Source organism: Syngnathus typhle, linkage group LG13 (assembly GCF_033458585.1).
Source record: "Syngnathus typhle isolate RoL2023-S1 ecotype Sweden linkage group LG13, RoL_Styp_1.0, whole genome shotgun sequence".
Lineage (NCBI taxonomy): Eukaryota > Metazoa > Chordata > Actinopteri > Syngnathiformes > Syngnathidae > Syngnathus > Syngnathus typhle.
This window is the reverse complement of record NC_083750.1, coordinates 11,578,016-11,600,582: the sequence shown is the minus strand read 5'-3', so window position 1 is coordinate 11,600,582 and position 22,567 is coordinate 11,578,016. Positions and strand designations below refer to the sequence as shown.

General features: G+C 44.4%; 1 protein-coding gene across 3 annotated transcripts in view; it reads left to right on the top strand.

Annotated features, from left to right (window-relative positions):
• The window catches only part of pde1cb (phosphodiesterase 1C, calmodulin-dependent b), a 34,049-nt gene that overhangs the window by 2,272 nt on the left and 9,210 nt on the right, over positions 1-22,567 (top strand). For 2 of the 3 annotated variants that reach the window (XM_061296107.1, XM_061296108.1), the window contains exons 2-4: positions 4,514-4,564; positions 4,771-4,936; positions 22,276-22,389. In XM_061296107.1, the coding sequence (XP_061152091.1) occupies positions 4,514-4,564; positions 4,771-4,936; positions 22,276-22,389 (331 nt within the window). Of the gene's footprint in view, positions 1-4,513; positions 4,565-4,770; positions 4,937-7,661; positions 9,321-11,250; positions 11,278-22,275; positions 22,390-22,567 lie in introns of those variants that run through there. The other variant, XM_061296109.1, reaches the window with a different exon arrangement.

The following is a 22,567-nucleotide window of genomic DNA, read 5'->3' as shown; positions in this document are numbered from 1 at the left end:
TTCCTGTTTACAACCCACTGGTGCCTCAAACGCCTTTACTCCCCCCCGAAGGGAAGGACCTTCCCCGGACGACTCCAAAAATATCATCTCCGCGGTGTCGTTTCCATGACTGTGTCAGACCGTAGACTCCCTTCGACTTTCAGTTGAACTTCCCCCTAGGCCGGTGATGATGCTCAGGCGTCTCCTACCTGAAGTCCCCAATTCCTGTTTGTTAAAATAAAAAGTTAGTAATAGTTGTTAATACATGTTGCAGGCTCATGCATTACGAATAAGAAGTGTTGCTATTGTTGATTTAGAAATATTCAAATGTCTAGTTAGCGGTTGAAGGCAGCCGCTCATCAGCTAGCCGGTTTTGGCGTCAATCAAACGTGACGGATTTACATGCAGCTTAAGTCCGTCGGGAGGGAAAGAAGTGACGCCGTGGGTTCTTATTTTTTGCTTCAGTTGACCCAACACTGCCAAATGCGTCTGCCTCATTTAGAACTGCAGCCATGCTTGTCCCCAAACAAAAAGTCATTAGCCACCCTTGACATTTGTTTGGCCATGTTTCCGTCAGGATGTCGATGCGGCTGGCGTCACACGCGGCGCCTTGTCAGCCAGTTCCCTCAGGTTCCCCATATTACCTTTTGAAAGGTGCCTCTAATGAGCATTTAGCAGGAGAAAACAAAGGTGCCCGGTCTCTGGGTGTCTTAATTACAAGACTTTGTCACTGGGGTGACAGCGGTGTGGGGAGTGAAAAGGCCCGCGTCATTCCACAGTTCTGCGGGGGAAACCTCTAATGAGCTTGTTTTTACGCTTTGATTGTTCTTGACATATTTACATTATGACGCTTTACAAATTTTCCGACAGACGAGGCGCTTCGAACTTGTGGGAGGACGAGCCCGCAGCGCAAAGAAAATAGCGAGTGGCAAAAATAGTCAACAAAAGCATCGCTCGTGTGGAGAAAGTATTTCCTCACCAAGCCGCAGGATTACACACTGTAGTGGATTTAATAGTTGGTTGTGTAATTTCACGCTTGATGGGTGGACAAACACTCTCAAAGCAATATAGAAGCAATTAAAGACTCCATTTTGAAGGGGAAAAAAAACAATGTTTATTGTCTTTATAGGAAAGCGAATCTGCGGCCTTTTAATTGTCAAAACACGCAATTCATTTAAATCATGCGTACCGTAATTTTCGGACTATAAGTCGCGTTTTTTTTCAGTTTGGGTGGGGTGGCGACTTATACTCAGGAGCGATTTATACACATGTTTTTTTTCACTTTTTTGGGCATTTTACGGCTGGTGCGACTTATACTCCGGTGCGACTTATAGTCCGAAAATTACGGTAATACCCAACCTTCCCATGTTGATCCTGTCTCCTTCCAATTGAGCGATTTGAAGATTTTTTTCATTTCAGTTCGTCGTTACCAGTGTCTGCATTTTCACAGTTGAGAGTGAAAACACATATTGCAGTTGACTGAAGAGTGACTGGGGGGTTGGGCACACAATGGCTTGGTTGAGTGCGTTATGCAATGTCCTCGGCAACTTGTAAAATGTATTGCGTAACGCCAAATGTATTGAATGTAAATAGAAAGGAAATGTATCCGAACAAAACTGCCGCATGTGATCGACAATCTCTGCACACTGCCTGAAGCTTTGATTGAAAGAATTTAATCGGGTTTTGTAAAAGTTCTTTTATGGGTGCTCCCGTCACATTCTTGGACCATACTTCCTGAGAACCACCCGTAACAATGTTTCGGAAATTCTTGTGGCCTAGTACTCTGTTTGGTAGGTCACCCTTGTGAACACTAGCTACTACGAACCGAGATGATTACCTACTATGTTTCTTGATAATTGTCTATTTTTAGGGAGGTGTTTATCTCAAGTGGATGACGCACCAGTGTCTATTCGAGGGACCACCATATAATCCAAGTCCTAGGTGGAAGACAAAAATGTGGTTCAGGCTAGATTACGAAACATGGATCCCTAGAAAGTGGAATGACATTAACGATATATCACGTGGCGCATCCCTTCTGAGAGAAAATAATAAGAGAAAATGAAAAAGCAGTGGCATTGATTCAGGGACTCGCCGGGACTCGACACATCTGTCACTCCTGTTCACTTTGCCGTGACGCTACACATGTCTTGATAGAATCTTTTTTTTTTTTCAGGGGAGGGGGCATTTTTGTTTAGCAAGCAAAACCGGAATAGATTTAGGCAGGATTTTATCACGTTGAAAATTCTTCCTAGTAGGAGGAGTCATGTGCTTTTAAAGATCTCCAGAGATGTCCTCCCCTCCCGACCGCCCACTATACACCTACCATACCGCTTAGGGGACGGAGCGAGAGAGAGAGAGAGCGCGAGAGAGAAAGAGATAGTCAAGAGCCACAAGTTGAAATGAGCTTGTGGAGCTGTGAGGAAACGTCAAGCGAGAGGGAGAAAATAAAGTCGGGGGGGTGGTGGCGATGGAGAGGAAGGAGGTCTGTCCCTGAAACGGTGACCAGTGTGAGAGTTCTCCGCCAGCAGTGGAGTCCGCCGACTGTTTTTTTATTATTTTTTTATATGTTGACAGTTAATGAACTGAGAAATAAAAGCGCAGACCAAAGGCGCTGAGCTTCTTGAGGTTATGGAGGCAAACTCCAAGAAGCATCGCTTCCGAAAGGGTCGGAGCGCCACTTTCAGCATTGACGGCTTCAACATCACCATAGGTAAGACTTAGTGTGCGTGTCACATTCGAGACCGTCCGCTCAACTCGGCGCATTAGTGCACTGGGCTGAAGTTGATGCTTGCCGCTGCGCTGCGAGCCCTCCATGGAAACAAGCGAGCTGACGTCACCTGGGATTCAGGCTATTGTCCTGACAACCCGAGTGTGGATGAACTTATGTGCTTAAAGGGGGGGCGGGAGGCAAAAAATAAATGAAAACAAATCCGGCATCAGTTCAAAAGAACGCTGTTTTGGCACACGTTTGTCAAATTACGACTTTTCCTGTCCGTTCAGTGAGGCAAGAGTTGCGGCAGGACAACTGGAGCTGCGAAGGATTCTGAGTTGGGGAAACTTTACTCCCACACTTTGTGCATTTGGGATCATCCTTGATGTCAAGAAATAATCATGGGTATTTGGTGTGCATCTTAAGATCAACCAATCAGAATGCTAAGCACATCTGAACCAATCAGGATGGAAAAATGCCAATGTCACTAGGCCACTGGTCACAATATTCTGAAGACTTTGGGAAAATGACAAAACACAAAGAAGCTGAAATCTGATTGGACAAAACAAAATCAATTCCACTCAGGAGTGACTACCCAGAGTGTTTATGATCTCATCGAATTGGTCTTTCTGTCGACATGCTAGTAGAGCTCCAAATCCACTCTTGTCACACGCGGCCTATATTACAATGCCGGCGCTCTCGGCAAGCATGGGCAGTTGCCAAGGCAACGCTGAAGAATCACAATCAATGGCTCGGCCGGGCCTGGGTTCTCGGGGGGCGCGCTTCGACAATCACCTCCTCTGGAGCGTGACCGTGAAGCACCGCTCCCTCATCGCCCCTCACGTCCCGCGCTCTATTAACGTGGAGACCCGGAGCTGATGTTTGGACTCCCGACTGGGGTGTGCTTATTAGTGCCGCAATGTCGGTATTGATACACTGCCGTGTAAACATATTTGAACTTCACAGTCAGTTTAAAGAGAAACTATTTCTTTTGTTGCTGTTTTTTTTAAGACCATTTATTGAGTCATTTTTATCTTGTTCAAACGAATGTAACAAGTGCGTTCAGGTGACACATTGGGGGATACAATTTTGGGGGTGTAGGCATAGCTAGCTAGCTGGTGATGAGTGACTCGTGCCGGGCTTCATGAATGCAAAATTGAAACGTGATAAAACGCTGAATCAATTCTCGACAACATCATTCTGTGTTTTCAGCAATTGTCAAATCTCTGAATGACTTTACAAGGTCTATTTTCAAAATGTTCAAATAAAAACAATTAAAAAAAAATATATATATATATATAATTATAATATCTACCAGCTCGTTGTTAACCCCCTGCACTCTCCAAATATTGCCCCCCCTCACTCCCATTTAACATCAAAACAATACCTATTTTTCGCTTCTCTCAGGCTGTTTTCCTTCCTAGAATCATGACAAAAGAAAACACACCTCGCTGCCCCTTAGATCAATACTCTGCTTCCGAAATACACAAATCGCCAGGAGATATGTTGCGATAAACCTGGGAGTTCAAGGTGTGTGGTGTCTCTGTACAAAGCTGGCTCATTTTCCAGTGAGCCACATCGCCATGGTAACAAGCTTCTGTTCTGTGATGCTGCCGAGTGGCTTTTTTTTTTGGGAAAAATAACTTCAGCTCATTAGTTTTCCTCAATAACCAATCACCGTAAGGTCCTTTAAACAAAACTAAATGTATCACCGTTTTCGGCGATATTGCGCAGCTTTGTCAATTTCCTGACGTTTTTTTTTTTTTTTTTTTTAGTGCTCTCAACTGGGTTCCCTTTATCACTTTTTGTTTTTCTTCTTTCCAGTGGCAAACGAAGATGGAGAAAGCTCAAGTCGACCGCAGGCCAGTTTTGCACGTACGTTTATGAAGTGTAAAAGAGTTTTTATGATGGAGCTAATGTTTCCTGCTGCAACTTTTTGGCTGTTACATCACACCCCCACATGATGGCAGCATCAGAACGCTACTCCGCTCCCCTCAAGCATCTTGAGCTTCCGTCAACAAACCCAAGCTCCCCGTGTACAGCTACATACATATATAATGCATCTCTTATTATACTTGCAGGCTCCAAGTCCCAAAGTGCTTTATGGAACGCCATCACAGCAGGGATGGGCATCAAAGGCAGAGAGCAGAAGACCCCCCAGAATGACCTCAGGACACCTGAGGAGATTCTGGCAGATGAGCTCCCCCTGACGGACGAGGGGGATGTCACAGAGAAGACGGCCATCAGGTAGGATCTTTGTCGCGCTGACCACGCATACACTGGATATCAATTTCACATGATGATTGATTTAACCCCGAGAGTTGATAATTGTCATAATTCATCCTTTAATCGTCACCGCACACTAATTGCTACGTATGGACGCTGACCTCGAGGGATGCAGGCGAGATGATCCTATTTTGGGTCTCTGTTTTTTTTCTGCTATCTAAAAATGTTTTTAATTTTGATTGCCGATAATCGTGCCTCTGTGATACAAACGTTCATTTCGCTGAAGAGGAGAAAAAGTTAGTTTCTGACACTTGCTCCTATATATAAAAAAAAAAAAAGAGAAAAAACGAACTTGGATAGAATTTCAAGTTGGGCAATTCAACAAAATATTGAAGTTTTGCTAATTTTACCAAGGAAGGAGATTGGCGTCCCAGACTTCTAGTTCACACGACCCAACGTTTGACTTCAGAGGCCCGCATGGCTTTTGCGGTCAGCGCTGTGATTTTCCTGCCTGTTAATTGGACGGCGAGCAACGCAGTCGATTAAAACGCACGCCTCTGTTGTAGCCCCCGGTTTGGCCTGCCGACTCCTCCTTTGGCTACCGCTGCTTTCATCACAAGCCCCGCCGAGCGGCTAATGAGCCTCCACTGGTTTGTGAGTGTGCGTGAGCGAGAGTGCTTGCGCATCGACCGACTGCGGCGTCACCTCGCGGTCGGACGTTAAATTTGCCTGCCTGAGGCCCCGTCGTTTTGGTTTTGGCTTTTAATACATTTACGCTGCATCAACAGTTTGTGCCCAGGTCCCCGAAATCCAAATGCTTGCTATTGTTTTGCTTATTCTACATATATTTCATCAATGTTGCTCGAGAAAGGCTTTTAACCTTTGCTGGAATCAATATGTTTGTCCCCGTGTATGTTGGACCTCGAAGCCCTGCTAATTACATTTTGGGAACGGATTCAAAATATACTTCGGTAGAGCCTTTTTTTGATTATAGTAACAGTTGACCTGTTGATACTAGCCCATCAATTCTGGCCTTTCCAGAACATGTTGATGTCCTGTACAAAAATAATCAATAAGGACGGAACGGGATGTTCCGAGGAGAACCCGACCATCACTTCACCAATGCGTTTGTGTTGTACAATCGTCTTTTAACTCAAGTCAGTTTTTGCTCGGCCACTCTGGCATCCAGCGAGGGAGGCACTTTGGGTGAAGGTGTAAATCTGTAGGGATCTTTGGCACTTTTACATGTTCGAGTTACCGCCAGCCCGCCGCTTGCCAAAACCTTGACCCTGAAGTGAACTCTGGGGAAACAGAAAATGGCCGCCCGGAAGAGTGTTTACAAGAGAGAGATGAGCCGGGGTTGGGATGATGCCTTGTGTCTGGCTCGATATCATCGAGGCAATAAAGACACCTACTGAGTGATGCCATTTACAGGTTGCTCTCATCAACACCAGAGCGGCAGCTATTTATAACGTCAAAACTGCTATTGGACGATTTTGCGACAAACAAGAGTGCTTTTAAAACCTTTCAATTCATTTGGGGAAAAAAAACCCGGAGTGAAATGTCATAAGAGTGCAAATACAAAATAACAAATATCAAAAAACAAATAGCTTATCGTGTGCTAGCTTAATGCTAACATGAAATAGCGTCTGCTAGCTTAATGCTAACATTAAATAACATCTACGATGCTGTGCTATGAATCTTTTCGATGTACCGTAACAATGCAGCGGTATTTTGGCATATATTCTTTATCCTCTGCAAAGAATGACCACTATTAGCGCTGCACTGATGAGCTGGGATGTGCTGAGACACGTCGATGAACAATATGGCGCTATTTTTCTTCATTGAAACATACATTTTAACAATTGTTATCTTCTTTAGTCGGTGTCCAACTGTCCACGTTCAGTCTGTTGGAATTTGACGTCCCGTCAGTAGCCGGATGCCGCAACCTTGGACTCATCCAATGCCGAGATTGCAAGTTAGGTTTTATGACGGATAATGATACCAAAGTGCGACTATTACTGGCACCCGCAATTTCTATTTCAATGCCTAGATAGCCTTATCGACTTGCTTGGGAATTTTAATGAGATCTGAATTTTTTATGTGCCTCCGAATGGCCGGTGACGTTGACGTCGTGATTGCGATACGTGAGCTTTAAGGAGCTCGGGTGATGTGACGTCAATAGCTTAGCCGAGTGGAATTATCACAATGACCAGCAGTGTCATTCTACACCCGGGTCAGAGTCATTCTAGCGCAGCTGAATTGTTGAGGCCTTTTCATGAAGCAAAAGAAAAAAAATGATTCGTGTGAATTTTGTGTTTCACTTTCTGCCAGTACACACTTTTCATTTTTTAACTACCACCGTCTTCGGGATGATTGTGGATCCTTGTAAGGCACGGCTTTTAATTTTCCGTATGAACTGCAGTGGCAAAAAAACCAACCCCAAAAAACAATCATAATTTTCTCTTTTTCCATCAGCAAGGATATTTGCTATCATTATTCTCCGACCTTGGCAGAGGTCTGGGCTCAGCTGATTGCCTTTGTTCCACTCTGTCTGCTCTTGTGCGATATCGAATCTTGCTGCATTTTGCACAACTAATGTGGTGCGCCATTCACTAAAGATAAACCAACAGCTTTCTTGAATACAAGGCAGCTTTTTTTTTTTTTTTTTTTTTTGGAAGCAAAATAGCAGTATGTGGCAATCATCTGACATGCTGCAAAATGCTTCTTCATTCGCAGCTAACACTCAAGTCAGAGTGCTGACCTTTCGGGACCTTCCAAGCTTTTTTTTGACATAGCCGTTGTCAAATTTACACTTCTCGGGTGTGCAAAAAGGTGAAATTGCCAAGCGGTGGCTGTCGACGCTCTTCCCCTCTCGCCGACCCGTAGTCACCCGCCGGCCGCCGCGGGTCCCCGGAGAGGGCGTCACAGTTCTGCGAAAAAAGCCGCAATGAAGAGTGCATTTCGGCGAGCCGAAAAATAAGACGCCGGCGCGCCTTTGAAGAGAGCATCAGCGGGTTTCTCGATGCCCGGGGTGAACCTCTTGCACCAGAGCCATCACGGAAGATGAAAGGGAGATGCGTGCTTGAGGTGGAGACCAGGCTTTATCCCGGCATCAAGTAATTGAAAGACCGCAGAGTGTGGCGGGCGGGGAGGGGGGCGCCGAGTAAACCCGGGCTGAGTCATTCTTGCGAGATTCACAGCAAAGAATTTGAAGCTCGATGGTCTTGTCATCTTATTTGTCGTCAGAGAAAAGAAGAAGCTATACTGTCACCGGTCCCAAATAAGAAAAAGATCCATTCAAGACGAAACGATTGTTGTCGATTCATCGTCTTTGTTGTTTTTATACTCGGTCACCAGCAAGAGCAGGCGGGATTGACATGATTACTCGCCACAATGCCGCTTGTGTTTGCGGGCTGCCCCTGCGGGATGCAGAGATGCTCCCGTTGGATCAGCGTAATCTCGTTCGGCCTTGAATATTCAACCCAGTAGATGTATAATCTGCATGTTCAGATGACAACAGGCTGTGTTGCCTGACATTTCAATCAGATCACGTCATGGCTGGCAACTGAACTGTAGATTATTGTAGTTTCAGTCACGTTAATCTGTGGGATTGTCTACACACAAAAAAATACAAAGAAACCTATTGAGCATTTTCCTCCCAAAAACTAATACAAAAGCTTTCAGATCTTCATTCAAATCTTCAAAATATCCCTTTGATATCTTTCTGTCATTTTTTAGTTGTCGTTATCCTGTGAACATTTTGTAATCCTGCTCATTCAAGACCATCATCCGCTCCCCCCCCCCCTCCATTGCCAGAAACAGAACACGGGTTTGTCATTATGAGCCGTGACTCCTCCCACTTCCACTGCCACTGTTCCTCCTCTCCCTCCCCGGTGTGTGTGAAGAGCTCGGCCGGCGGTAGTGCGCGTTAATCCCGGATTGCGCTGCCCTGCCGTCTCCATCCCGTCATTGCTAAGCGAGCATGGCACGGCTCCAGGACCCCCGTACCCCCGCAGGAGCCTCCTGAAGAGTTGGCAAATCGCCCAACTACCTCAGCTTTTAAGACTCTCTCGTGGAATCAAACAAGGGACAGAAGAGATTAACAAGGGGGGGTGGAGATGGAAACATGCCGGCCGGCGCATCGCAGTCTTGGGCGGCGGTGTGAATGAAGAGGCGACCTCCGGTCACACGTTGCCATCTCGCTCTCTCTCGTACGTGAGGGATTAAAGTTTTCCTTCTTCGCCGCCGCTGATCTCCCCGTTGGCACGAGTGTCGTCACTCTTGAGTTGCGAGTGTGTGACATGGAGTCTCCCACCAAAGAGATCGAGGAGTTTGAAAGCACGGCCCTTCAGTACCTCCAGCCGGAACAAATTGAGAAGATTTGGCTCAGGCTCCGAGGACTGTGAGTAGAACCACTTTTGCTTTTGTCTACAAGTGTGTGTGCGTGTGTGCGTGAGAATAATACCAGACGGAGCTCACAAATCATAACAATTGGGATGACTATTGTAATGTGGGTGATTTATGATCAGGAAAAGCGAGGTTGATTTGTAAAAGTACAATTTGCGAACCGAAGAATGACCTCAACGAGCCGATAAAGGAGGTTGAGGCGTCCACGTTCCCCGATAACCTCTTAATCCCCGTAACAAATGGAAAGCCCTCTCTTGGTTTCCCGACATTACAAATGGACGTTTCTCTTTTGGATTTCACATAAGGAGATTTTTACGAGCTATTTTCAAACCGCTGCCTGTTTGGCAAGCAATCAACACCTTCCCTGACCTTTCCTGGCACCCAGAACTCAGCGTTGTTCTCTACGCTCAAGATGGAGTGGCAATTAGCTTTCATGCACTCCGAGTTCTTGTCATTGCGACCCAGACAGCAACGGGGGATGTTAAGAGTTATCAGAAAGGTTCCTTATTGTCCTTTATTCCCTTTCCCTCTCTCTTCTGCTGCCCTCGAGCGACCATCATCCCCTGCCACATTGAGTTTCCTCGGCCCACTTCCATTTTGTCACCGTCCTAAATTTGCCGTCACAAGGCTCTGTCCCGTCCCGATATTTGACATTTGACGTGTCAGGCCGTCCACGCCGTTCCTCAGACGTCACATTAGTCACCGTTTGAAGCAAGGGAGCTTGCCACAGATGTTGACAAGGCGTCAATGGCCAGCCGTGTTGCATCGTTCGAGTCCAGACGAGTTGAGACCAGAACCGGCCACAGCCTCACTTGCTCAATTTGATCACAGCTGCTTTTAACTAACGTCTGTAGCCGTCAATGGCAGTGAATGAGTTTCATTTAGAAGAAGATCATTGATTTTGAGACCTATTATGCAATTTCCCTATGTTTAAAACTACGTCCTCACTAAATTTCTCAACCCCACTCAAGTTTAAAGGCTCAGTCTCGTTTAACGATGCCGCACTCGATTGCGGGGCCTTTGCCAACATCGGCTTTCACCAATCACGCGTATATAGAAGGTCAGCGTGTTGCCTTCCGACACTCCTTGTCCTTGCTTTGTAGTCAATTATGCAGCATGTTGGGCTTAACTAACCCCCGACCCCCCCCCCCCCCCCCACCACCACCTCCCCCCTCCCTTCTTGACAAATTCTCCCTTTTCTGCTTTGGCATTGTTTCCAAAGGATTTTCATAAATAAATCACATGTCCGCCCCGGGCTGACCTCCCTGTCGCCTTCCCCGATTAAAGGAAATCAATGAATTATTTCATCGCTTTATCAAGAGTTCATCTTCGAAGGCTCCCTTTAGAGATAGGTGACTTTGGCTCAAGGTGGCGCCATAGACGTCACAGGTCCTTTACTCGCTGGACGTAGGCCAGATGGTAGATAATTTTCTATCGATGGAGTTTCTCAACTCAAGGATGGAGCAAATCAAACTAAGTGCCCGCAATTGTGTCCGAGCGGCATTTCCGATCCAAGCCTACGTGTTGTGAAGTGGGACCCCCTTCGACTCGCCGATGACAAGCGCCCGTGCGTACGGATTCGGCTTTTAGAGGTACGCCGGCGGAGGCGTGGGTGTTTGTTGTATTAAAGTAGGCGGGATGGAGTGGATGTGTGTGTGCGTTTGTGTACGCGGATGCTCATGTTTTATTCATGCCGTCCCCCTAAATGATCTGCCTAAGTAATTGCACTCTTGTTGATTTTACTGTCTACTTGACAGCTCATGCTATTTCTGTGATATAAATAAATTAATCTCATTCCCGAATTGCTTCTGTAGTCTTAACGTTCACCTCCTTTTGAAGTCTGTAATTCTTAGTTACTATCTTGTAGCTATTTTTCTTTTACTTTTCAGTCAATCCGAATGTAACTTGGTGTTTATCTCTGACAGGCGCAAGTACAAGAAGACGTCGCAGAGGTAAGACTTGGAATTTTGGAATGCCGTCATCACATCCCGGATGATTTTTCCCCCTCCATCAATGACATTCCTCTAAATGGATGCTCTCTCCGCAGGTTAGGCGTCAATTCTTTGAGTCCAATTCATCTGCTCAAATTCTGAAGCACTCTATCTTATCCGCTTGTCTTCTTTCAATTGTCCCGGTGATGGATGGCTGCTTGTCGGGCAGGCATTAAGAGAGTGTATTTATCTGTGAAGGCGCAAACAACCTCACCCACGCTTGACAAATAACTCTGGTGCCACGTTGTCGACGCCCGGATGAAACTTTCATTTATTTGGCCCCTGTTGGAGATGCCCGAGGGAAATCGGGCCCTCTATTAACTTGACTTCAATGCATCGTGTTACAAGCGCATTCATTAATGCCACGGAACGAGTAGGTAATGGATATTTAAGTATCATTTATAAAGGCCGCGTCTTTATTGATCTCAAGCATGCTGTCGGCGGCCATTTTTCCTTTCACATCGTTCAAGTGATTATTTGCTCAGAACAAATTGCCTAGAGCCAAGCGGGCGGATTTTAATTAGGACGTTTTAATTCTTTCTAAACTCTTGTGTTGAAGTAGCAGCAGACGATGGATTTAAAAAAATATACTCTTTCCCCACTTGAATGAACTTCATAATAAATTTCCACGGATCTGATCAGTAAAATGTTTTTTGGAACACATTAATGACACTTGCATTCATTTTAGTGGCAAACAGTGATTTGAAACATGAATGTTTTGATTTCCAAGCATGGTCACGGAAGAGATGAAACTCGCATCCCAAGCCACGTATGCTCTTTCGTCGCAAATTGAATTCGCTGCTGGCTGCCATCTGCGGCGTGCGTTGGCGCAAAGTGCATTAAGCTAGTAAACGGAACATCGCAAAGCTAGCAGCAAACAAATAAAGCTTCGCCGGGCGCCGCTCGGTTGTCGTTTCCCACGCGAGCCGTGGGATTGTTCACGCAGTCGAGCGTAATTGAGCGACTTGCTACTGGTCGGCACAGTCTGTGGTCTCGCTCTCTCGCTTGGTGGCGGGTGGGAGAGTTCCTGTGTGGAGGAGCGCCGTGACTGACAGCGCCACATGTGTCCGTGTAATTACGGCCGGGCTAATTGTCAGAGAGGAACATTGTCATTACTGACACACCAGGACAGCCTCTCATGGAGATGGAGAGAGAGCTGTTCTTGCCGTGACGAAACGAAAGAGATGATTTGTGCGGGTCTCTTATGTGGGTTGGCCGTTGGTGGAACACAAACTGGTTAGCGGTTGCTATTTTAAATGGTACTGGTGGTCATGCCAACGCCAGATCAAAAATATTTAAAAAATAAATATAAAAATATAAAATATAAAAAATATTTATTCAAAGCGTTGCGGCCTCGAGATCACATGGCCATGCGTCTGGTTGCTACGCTAACACGTAGCTTTGAGAGTGAGTCATTTTTAATTTGTTGTAGTTGTGCGAGTGAAAAAAGAACGAAATTCCCAAAGAGTGTCAATTTTTGTCCGATTTTGTTCATTTGCAATCATTCAAATATCAGTAATACAGTATTTATATCTTATTGTGCCTTTTTGGCTCAATGGGATTGTTTTGACAGCCACGTTAGCGCGGCCTCCATTGCACTGCTGCTGTTTGTTCACATGGTGACGACTTTTTTTTTCTTTTTTCAGAGGCGGTCGTGACTCTGCTCTCTGGCATTTTCAGTCGACTTCACTCAATCTTTGTAATTATGAGTTTGAGCGGGCAGCGTTATATTGAGAATCGGAGGAGTGCGTTTCAGTGCGCGCGATTCGTCTTTGACATTTGAGTCGACGCGGTTGCGTCCGTGTCAAATGGCGTCGGAACAAATGAAGTCAAATAACCTTCAGACAAAGTCAAATTGCAAAGCTATTATTGTCTTCCACGATTGTAAAAAAAAAAATACTTCAATTTAACGGATAATGAGTGAAGTACAGTAATCCATCCGTCTTCTTTTTTGCCAACTTTTTTTTTTTTTTTTAAATCCCACCAAGGAGCATTTCAGTCTTCGCCATACGATTAGCATACATAAAAATAGCAACAAGAGGGCACAATGAATAAATGAAGACGTTGACAAAGACGAGTGTGATGGGGGAGCAGGAAAGCGGAGAATTGAACTCTGGCTAATGTCAGTAATCGAGGAGAAAATCTTGCAGGCATTGGCTGCCTTCAAGAGCAAGCCATTAGACGCTATTAGCCAATGCCTCTTGTGTCTCCTCGCCATTCCTCGGTCAGTCACCGCAGCTACCGGGGCTATTTACTGGAGAGCGTTCGTTACCCATGCCACGCTGTCCTGATTTCGTTCTCGCGTTCCGATTAGCTGGCAGCTCCGGCCAAACGCTGCGATTGTCGTAAAGCAAATAATTGCTTGGCATGAATTACTTTGGCGTTAAAGACGATGATGTCGTTCAATAATGAGGGAATTTATATGATGTGTTTTTTTTTTTTATCAAAAAATAATCAGTCTGGCTTGACATGCGAATTTAATTTGTTCCGTGATCACGCTCGTAACTCAAAAGCTCATCCAGTATTTCAAATCATTTTCTCCCATTGAAATCAATGTCAACGCCATTAATCCGTTCCAACATCGATATTTTATATTTCAACTGGGAAGAAGTCGTCACAAACTCGGCAAAGTTCAGCGTGCAAAACTCAATGTATGAAAGATGACCTTTTTGGATGGCGTGAGTAGGAAAAGTTGGCAATGCCGTCAAACGGTATCCCATTAGAAATCAGTAAATATTAAAGAAGCCAATGTGTCATTTCTTCGAAAGATTGAAGATCAACTCAGGAAGCTCAAGACCTCAATTTCAGCCATGACTGACGTTGTCCTTTCTGCAATCGTCCTAATAAATAATGCATGTGTTAGGGTCTTGCGCTGGTTCCACATTATTTCCTATTTTACCCCGTGCGTACAGTCTTACACCACTAACATTTTTGTTTTTTTTCCCCCCTTTGGACTCCTGAATGCTCCATTGTGGTGAAAATGTGTTTTCCCATAGCTCACAGCACTGATTAGGACTCCTGGCTGTTGTTTCTTTCGTCGCCTTTGTCTTTCTCCATTTATTTCTTCCTCCTGTTGCCACATCTCCTCCTCTCTCCTACCACCTGATGATTACTGGGGTAATTGCCCTGTTCACACCAATCTCAGAGCTCCTACTAATTATAGAGGTTATTTTTTCCCCTGCTTAGTCTCCATTTATCCTTCTTCCCCCTTCATTTTATTTTTGGTATTGCCATCAGTGATGAACTCTTTTGATTCGAATTTACTTCTGACATAGATATTGGACCGCAACAATATTGACACAGTGTGATATGTTGAAATATCAATATTTTTTCCCCCCACCCCAACTTGGACTGTACTGCGACAATATCAATATTTCGATGTGGCGTATTTAACATAGTACGTTGAGAGCCAATGATGCGATTATATTGAAATAGACATATCGATACTTCGCCATTAGAATGAATGATTCCAGTTGGCGGCGTCACTATTTAGTGCACCATAATCACACATTCAAGTGCATGTCTAAGTATGCACAAGTATTTGCATCCCCCCCCCATGCTGATTACTTCCATGCTGATGATTTTCAACTCTTTAGCAAGACTCGGAAAGTGTTATTGAGCCAAGTGCACGCCGCCGTTCCCGTGATTGATTCCGAGGCTTTCAAGTGTTCATCTCCGGGTTTAGGCTACGGCCGGCGATAATAAAACATCACAGGGCGCTCCTGGTGTCAGTCCAGCTCTCCTGAGCTTCGCCTTCCTGCCGCCCACAGCAGATAATATTGCAGATTTATGGTGGAGATTGTCTCCTTAATCTGGTTGTTTATATCCACCAAGCCCTGCTTCTGCTTTACCACTGTGGCTTCCCGCTGGCTGTTGGTCCACAAACTGCAGGTAGACGAAGGCGGAGGAATTAGGAGCAGGAATGATTTTTTTTTTTTTTTTTTCCTGTGCCATAACAAGAAGTATCTGTCACAGTTTGAGATATCATGGGGCGAGGGGGGGGTTCTTGCTTAGTATGCAGAATGTGTGTGCGTGATAACCGTCAGCCATCTGCTTGCATGTGCGTTTCCATTCCGCTCACCTCATTCATCTCCAGCGAACTCGGTCCTCGTCGAAGTCGCAGCTTCTCATATAGTGTATTCAAATAAATTGCCTTCTGTGACTTCAGAATTGAATGAATACACTCAAGTAGAACACTCCAGAAGCCATTTTTATGCAACACCCGGAGTAATTGTCGGAAGTCTCGGCTGCCTTTATTCCTTCGTTTCTGTGTGAGTTTATCAGAAACAAATCCCACAACTGATAAATTCATAAAGCTCTCCCCTCTTAATCCTAATCCCAGTCTCTTAACCCTTGACCCTAAACACAGGACCATGTAGCACAGTTGATTAGCTCAGTCTCCCACCAATCGGACGAAAAGATTCAATTGGAGGTCTGCAGTGGTCTCCAAAGAGCTTAATGACGCGGACTCGAGACATACTTGCATCGTTCATTTTCGAGTCCCCTCTCGGGGACTCGGCGTTACAAGCTAGCCTATCTCGCTCGTGATTTGAGGAGAGTTCCTCTACTTTCCGACAAAGCAATTACACTCAGTCGGATGGAAATATCTTGGAGAGGAACATGACAAATGGGGCCCACTTGGCTCCGGCTCATTAGCAGAGTTTAATTTAGTAGCAGTTTTGCAATTTCTGGAGTGCAATGATCTTTCTTTTGCTGAATATATGAAGCTCGGAGCAATCGGCATTGTAACTAACGCTCGTTTTCATTAGCGGCATTAACTGAATTGTTGACGATGATTAAAAATGATTCCCATTGTTCTTCTCAGCTCCTGCAAGATCTTTTCACGGAGTAGCTGTAGCCGTAACAAAAAAGTCAAGTTGCGTTTTTGCCTTCACCGTTTATTACAGGTTGAGGGACGGACGACTGGTGAGGTCAGCTGCCTCCTCCCCATTTGTTGCTTTTACAATTAGCCACCTGAACCATTTTCCCCCTGTGCCGTTTTGAACGGACGGCTATATCCGCCATCGCCGTTGCTCAGCCCAGGAGGATCGGCCTCGACTGTATTCGTACATGTCAAGACCTGATGCACCAGCTGTTTTATCACTGGCAGATGCCCGCTACCTGGATTACCGTTGTAATAATCCGACCGAACGATCTACTATCTTTCATTACATCTCCAGGATTAGCATCAACCCGATAATCTCATTGATTGCGACGGTTTTAGCTCACTGGTCCACACATGAGCGGCTGCCATCCTTCACGAGTTTTCTTTTAATAGCCTTCCAGGTTCTGCAGCCATTTTGTTTCACAAACCAGGGAATTTGAAAGGTTTCTTTTGTTCTGCGAAGTATTTTCTCCCCATTGAAATACATGGAAGTGCTGTTAATCCGTTCCAGCCCCACAAAAAACGACAACAAACCATCGGACGGATTCGTAACAAATGAGTTCATAATAATGCCCATTTCTGTTGAAATTGTTTTCGTGGTCAGAAAAGTTCAGTTGGTTAAAACTAATTATAGGAATAAGAAAAAAAAAAGATTTTCTCCGATGCCACCGTGTTTGTTCCCTATCATCTCATTGATTTAGGTTTTTTTTAAAAAATCTTTTTTAGCTTTGTGGCAGTTCGAGCTTGCCGTGCCTGACAGATTGTGATGGCAGGGAGTGAGAAGAGGGAAAAAAAAAAAAAAAGAATCAATGTTGAAATCATTATTCCAGCATCAGATTTTGGCAGCGACGACACCTGTTGTTGGCAACCAGCGTGGCGCTTGCAAATCAACATCCCGCAGCTACCATGTTTTGAATGGACTAAATGCTCTTCTCAAAATCATTACTTGGATGGCATGTTTTATTGTCGATGAATTGAGACGAGATTTTGTTTTTCTTCTTCCAAGCATATACTGAGGTGCCTTGAAATACGAGTGACCCGATTTGCTCGCTTTTTGAGATATTATTTATTTGTTTGTTTCAATGTGTGAAAAACTGATTTCGAATGACGGGCGAGGTCACGGAACACCGCCGTTCCGACAATCGACAATCATGACACCTTCTTGACTTTGGATAACCGCCTCGCCTCCGTTCCACCTGTTTTCTTGGCCTCTTATTTCTAAGGCTCCACTTCATATACTTACCTTGGATCATATATTTTTGGCAGTACATTGACCCCCCCCCCTCCCTCTGCGTATTTGTAGTTTGGCACTGAATTTTTGGAACTTTTCTGTTCGTATTTGGGATTATACTTTAAAGCGTGGGCAAATATCATCGGCGAATGCATGTTTGACAGGACAGGACAGCTTGCGTCGCTGGACGCACATCAAGAGGCGGGATTTGTGAGATTATGGATGATGTGCTGCTTTTAAACGATCCCCTCATAAGCATCCATTTGACGTGCCGTTCTGTTAAAGAACAAAACATACGGTCTACGTTCCAGGTTGTTTTATTTTATTGACAGCTGATGTTCTGTATAGAACATGTTGAAAAACTAAAAAAAAAAGTGCGTGTTGATCTTGTCCCAGTTGAAGGGACAGAAAATATGTTGCTAGGTCAATTCATGCAGTCGGTTTGTTTTGTATCAGGCCACTGAACTGAACCGAGCTAGTCTCTCAATGTGACTATTTATCGTTTCCCGTAATTTGACAGTCTGTTGCGTTTGAATGGACTCCAGTTTCCTCTCTGCTGGCTTTGCTAATCAGGTAAAGATGCCAGCGAAAATGAAATGTGAAATTATTTTTCTTTATCCGCTGCGAAAACCATCTAATATTGCTGCAGCTTACCGCCGAGTTGACATCATCAGCATTGTTTTCCCTCATGACATTTTGACCCCTGCCCCACCATTGTGACTTTGCCAGACCATGAAACAGTACTCTATTAAATTCTGTTTTTTTTTTTTTTTTAATATCCCTTGTCGAACAAATGACTTTTTTTTTTCTTCTTCTCAGAACTGTCAAATTGCTCACAGGGATTAAAGGAAAAACATAGTTGAGAATCTGGACACAAATGCATGCAGACGAAGAGGCAAAACAAAACATTGAACAAAAAAAACCTTTGCCATATTTCAGGGCCTGATGGCCGTTTGATTTTTTTTTTTTTTTAGCTCTCTGGATATTAAACCCAAACACCGTGGCGTCGTTATGACAATTTATGGTGCTTTCTTGGCTGCAGAGCTGTGCAGCTTCATATGTCAGATGAATGCAGTTGCTTTTCATCCATTTGTTAGTTTTATTGCAACTTTCAAGCTTTGCCCGGCAGATGTTTGTCAAACTCAATACGGTCATCATACCACTTTGCATTCATTTGGCTTTTTTTTACATTTTTTTTAAATTAAGTTGGAATCTCAGCCTTGGTCTTTTAACTTTTTTAGGTGCGTTTGCTTGAGACGTTGACACGAGTGGGCTGCGTTCAGCCTCCCACTGATCTTTTTTAAGGATTCTTCTGTCGTTCGCTGCTCTCATCACATCTGTCACGCGGCGCCCGCCTCCCACGGGAAAGGCTTTGTTTAGCAACGCGTATCGGAGATTTTCAAGGAGTCGCCACTGTTGTTCAATGAAGCGGCCACCACAAAAAAAAACTTCATTTAATTAGAGCGGTGGAAGCATTTTAGTCCGCACAGCAGCTGGTCCTCCATCATGTTTATTTACGTAACACAACACGGAATGAGTTCCTTGGTTCCATTAGGCCTGCTTTTATTTTTCTGATGATCACGCAGCAGGTCGACATCTCTGCTGGTTCTCCGCATTCACAATCGTGATGCAGCATCGGAACCTCAGCTCGGTGATGTTTTTACAGTCCGCTTATCTTATCGCAAAACACCTCTGCGTGTTCTCCCGAGCGCACACGCTAATCTCCACGGCTGATTACATTGACCCCGGGCCATTGATTAGACACCGTTGCGGCCGGAATGTCCTTGGAAAATGCAAGCGGTGACCAATTGCTAGATCAAGGGGAGGGATTTAACCACAATAATATCGTTAGCCTGACTATGGAGTATTGAATTATGTCGGCAATAAGCTGGCAAACTTTCCCAAGTTTTGTGGTGGATGGATTACGGGTTCTTTTTATTTCACAAAGTTTGTAAATAATCATGAAGAACTCGCCTTCTCTTTGAAAAATCGGTTCCTCTCCGTTGCTTGTAGAATTCTCCGCCACCATTACGCGACGCAAATCTTTGCTATCAACTCAAGGCGATCGAGCGACGTGTTGTTTCGGGAGAAACTCAAGTGTCAGCTCACTCCTAAATTCAGGTACCTCTGTATCAACAAAATGTAATTAGTGAAATAACACTTTCACCGTGAGGTACACTGCGTTCTCGTGAGACATCTGCCATACGTGTGCTTGTGAGCATCTGGCGTGTGACGCGTGATTAAAGCACATCTACAGAGGGTCAAGTGCTTCCAGGCCAGTGTGCCTGATCTCAGCTGTCAGAGCAATATTAAACACACACACACTGCACAAATATGAAATACCTTATAGTCATGTAGACGTTGGGTTAGACCAGTTGTCTCAAATCATCTTTTCCTATTGAAATGGATGAAAATGCCTGTAATCCGTTCCAGCCTCTGTAATAAAATTAGATTTTAATGAGTTAGATCAATTTGTCAATTTAGGAGCAGTGTAAGATAGACGTATGGGATTCATTGAAACGTAGGAACTCAACTCATCAGTATTGTAATTTTGCCTGCTCAAAAGACACTTTGAAGCACATAATAGCCCCATGCCTACAAACAAAGGGAAAAGAAAATTGGGCTGGGGACGGTGCCTTGCTCAAGGGCACCTCAACAGTAGACTAAATACTAGTTGACATTTCTGCTTTTTAATTCTTGCTTTTTTGTTTTTGGTTCGCTGTGTGACTCCCCTTTATCTCCCGCCACTCTCATTTTCTCCCTTGGCTCTGAGCCCAGCAGTTACTTTAGGCCATTGTAGCTATATTTCTCTATCCAGGCCTATTAAGCCCCCTGACAGTAGGTAGAATGAGGCCGTTTTGTTTCCTTTGGTGATTGCGTCAATTACTTAGACATCCTGGCACTAATGTTGTGTAATACAGATAAAATGTTATACCCTAACATAGGTAATATTTTAGCCTCACATATATATACACTATATATCCTGATGTTATGGTTTTTCCCTAAAATGACTTGAAACGAGTGGCAATTTTCTTCTTTCTTTTTTTCTTGATTGCATGAGGGAACACATTTCAAAGAGTAAAAGCGATAAAATGCATAAATATGAATGAAATGTATTTCGTGCGCCGTATTTTCCGGACTATAAGGCGCACGTAAAACGTAACATTTTCTCATAAACCGACAGTGCACCTTATATATGGACCACATTCCTAAATTTAAACTGTCCTGAAGCATTGTGTCATGAAATCAATCATAAGTGACCCGCTGAAGACTATGAATCAAAAAGACTATGGATCATTATTTTGTGATTACAAAGTCATTTGTTGCGTCTGAAGTTAAAATAAAATAAAATGGAGAATGATTTGATTTGGATTAAAAATCTGACATGATGCATTAAATTGTGCGCCTTATAGTCCGGTGCACCTTATATAAGGACAAAGTTTTAAAATGAGCCATTCATTGAAGGTGCGCCTTATAGTCCGGTGCGCCTTATAGTCCGGAAAACACGGTATATTTTTTAAAACATACACTCAAAATGACACATTTGAATCTTTTTCGAATCGGTGATACGGTGTTTATGATTTTTGCTTATCGTCAATATGAGCGGGAAAGCTCTGTGGCATACAGCTGCTCTTAATAACCATCATTAGCTTCCCCAAATCACATGTAGTGACGCTCCAAACTCTTAAAATAGCCGTATAGCACAACACGGGAAGAAGCAGCTGTGAACAGACATGTAGCTTATTAGAAGTTAGACGTTTGCTGGCAAACATGATTCACTACAAAGTATCACAACTTGACAATGAAATTGTTCATTCCGAGCACTTCCTTACATCACACATGTGAACTGACTTCAAAAGATCTTTTATTAGTCACTCCGTTTTCTCTAGCCATCCCCCTTCGTCAGCCTGAAGCTCGGCATGATGGATTTGCGACACGATAAACCGGAATCGTCAGGGGTCCATCTGCTTTTCAAGGTTAATTTGCCCACCCACTTGAGCCGGCCGGGTAAAACAATAAACGGATAAGAATCAGCTGCCGACGTTGGATAAATGTTGCCCCTAGCTTTCGGCGTTGGCGGTCGACTGCTATTTCAGATCTTTATCCAATTGGTGCAACTACATGAATCCGGCGACATTCGAGTGGTGCATGCCGAAGCCTTCGGTTAGGAGGGAAAAGACGGCCACTGTCAGGGTACCGAATCAATGAGAGCATCTGAAACCTTCCCTCTTAATAATTCAACAACACCCGTAGCCAGCATGGGCTTTCACGATGACTGATCACATGACCCTCCAGCTAGCAGCAGGTGGCATCCTGCAAGAGGCAACTGTGCACAACACCAATAAAGTTGATTCACTTCTGTTTGTGTGCTGGCATTTTTATCAATCGATAGAATCCTTGATAGAAATATTCAGTCGTGAAAAACAAAAAAATGAGGCAACCACGAGAAAAAGAATGCCCGAAACTTCCAGCGCTCAATAAAAGAGCAATGAGATGAACTTCAACTGCCGTTGACAGATGCGGAAAGGCAAGTACACGCTCGAGGTTAACGACGGCCGATCCCATCAAGCGTGACTGTCAAAGTCGTCTTCCTGGATAGAACATTCGCAGATGGAAGGAAGGCAGCTATATTTAATGTTTTTAATTACCCCGTGTTTGACCCTCGGAGTGTCCCTGGAGTCGCTAAATGACACTGACTGACTTTGACTTAGCCTGAACCATTTTACAAACAAGCAGCCAAAGTAAAGCAGATGACTCTGATATTAGCCAGTGAATGGATCATGTCAACATGGCCGAGGAGTTAATCCAGTTTGTTGACTGGCTTGTTGAATGTCTGTTTTAGATTAAGATGTCTGGTCAAACAACTGGAGAGAGGCGAAGCTTCCCTCGCCGACCTCAAGAAGAACCTCGAGTATGCCGCGTCTGTGCTGGAATCGGTCTACATCGAGGAGACCAGGTGAGCTTTGATATACCTGTCGGTGCTTTTTATTCATACACGGATTTGGACGAGATGTTGTGTGAGAGTTTTTGAGAGAATTTTGTTGGCCGGAGTACGAGATATGTCCAGGATTATGGAATTATGTAAACCTCTCCGTCATGTGGGTCCAAGCAGATTAGTGGCGGCGATAGCACGA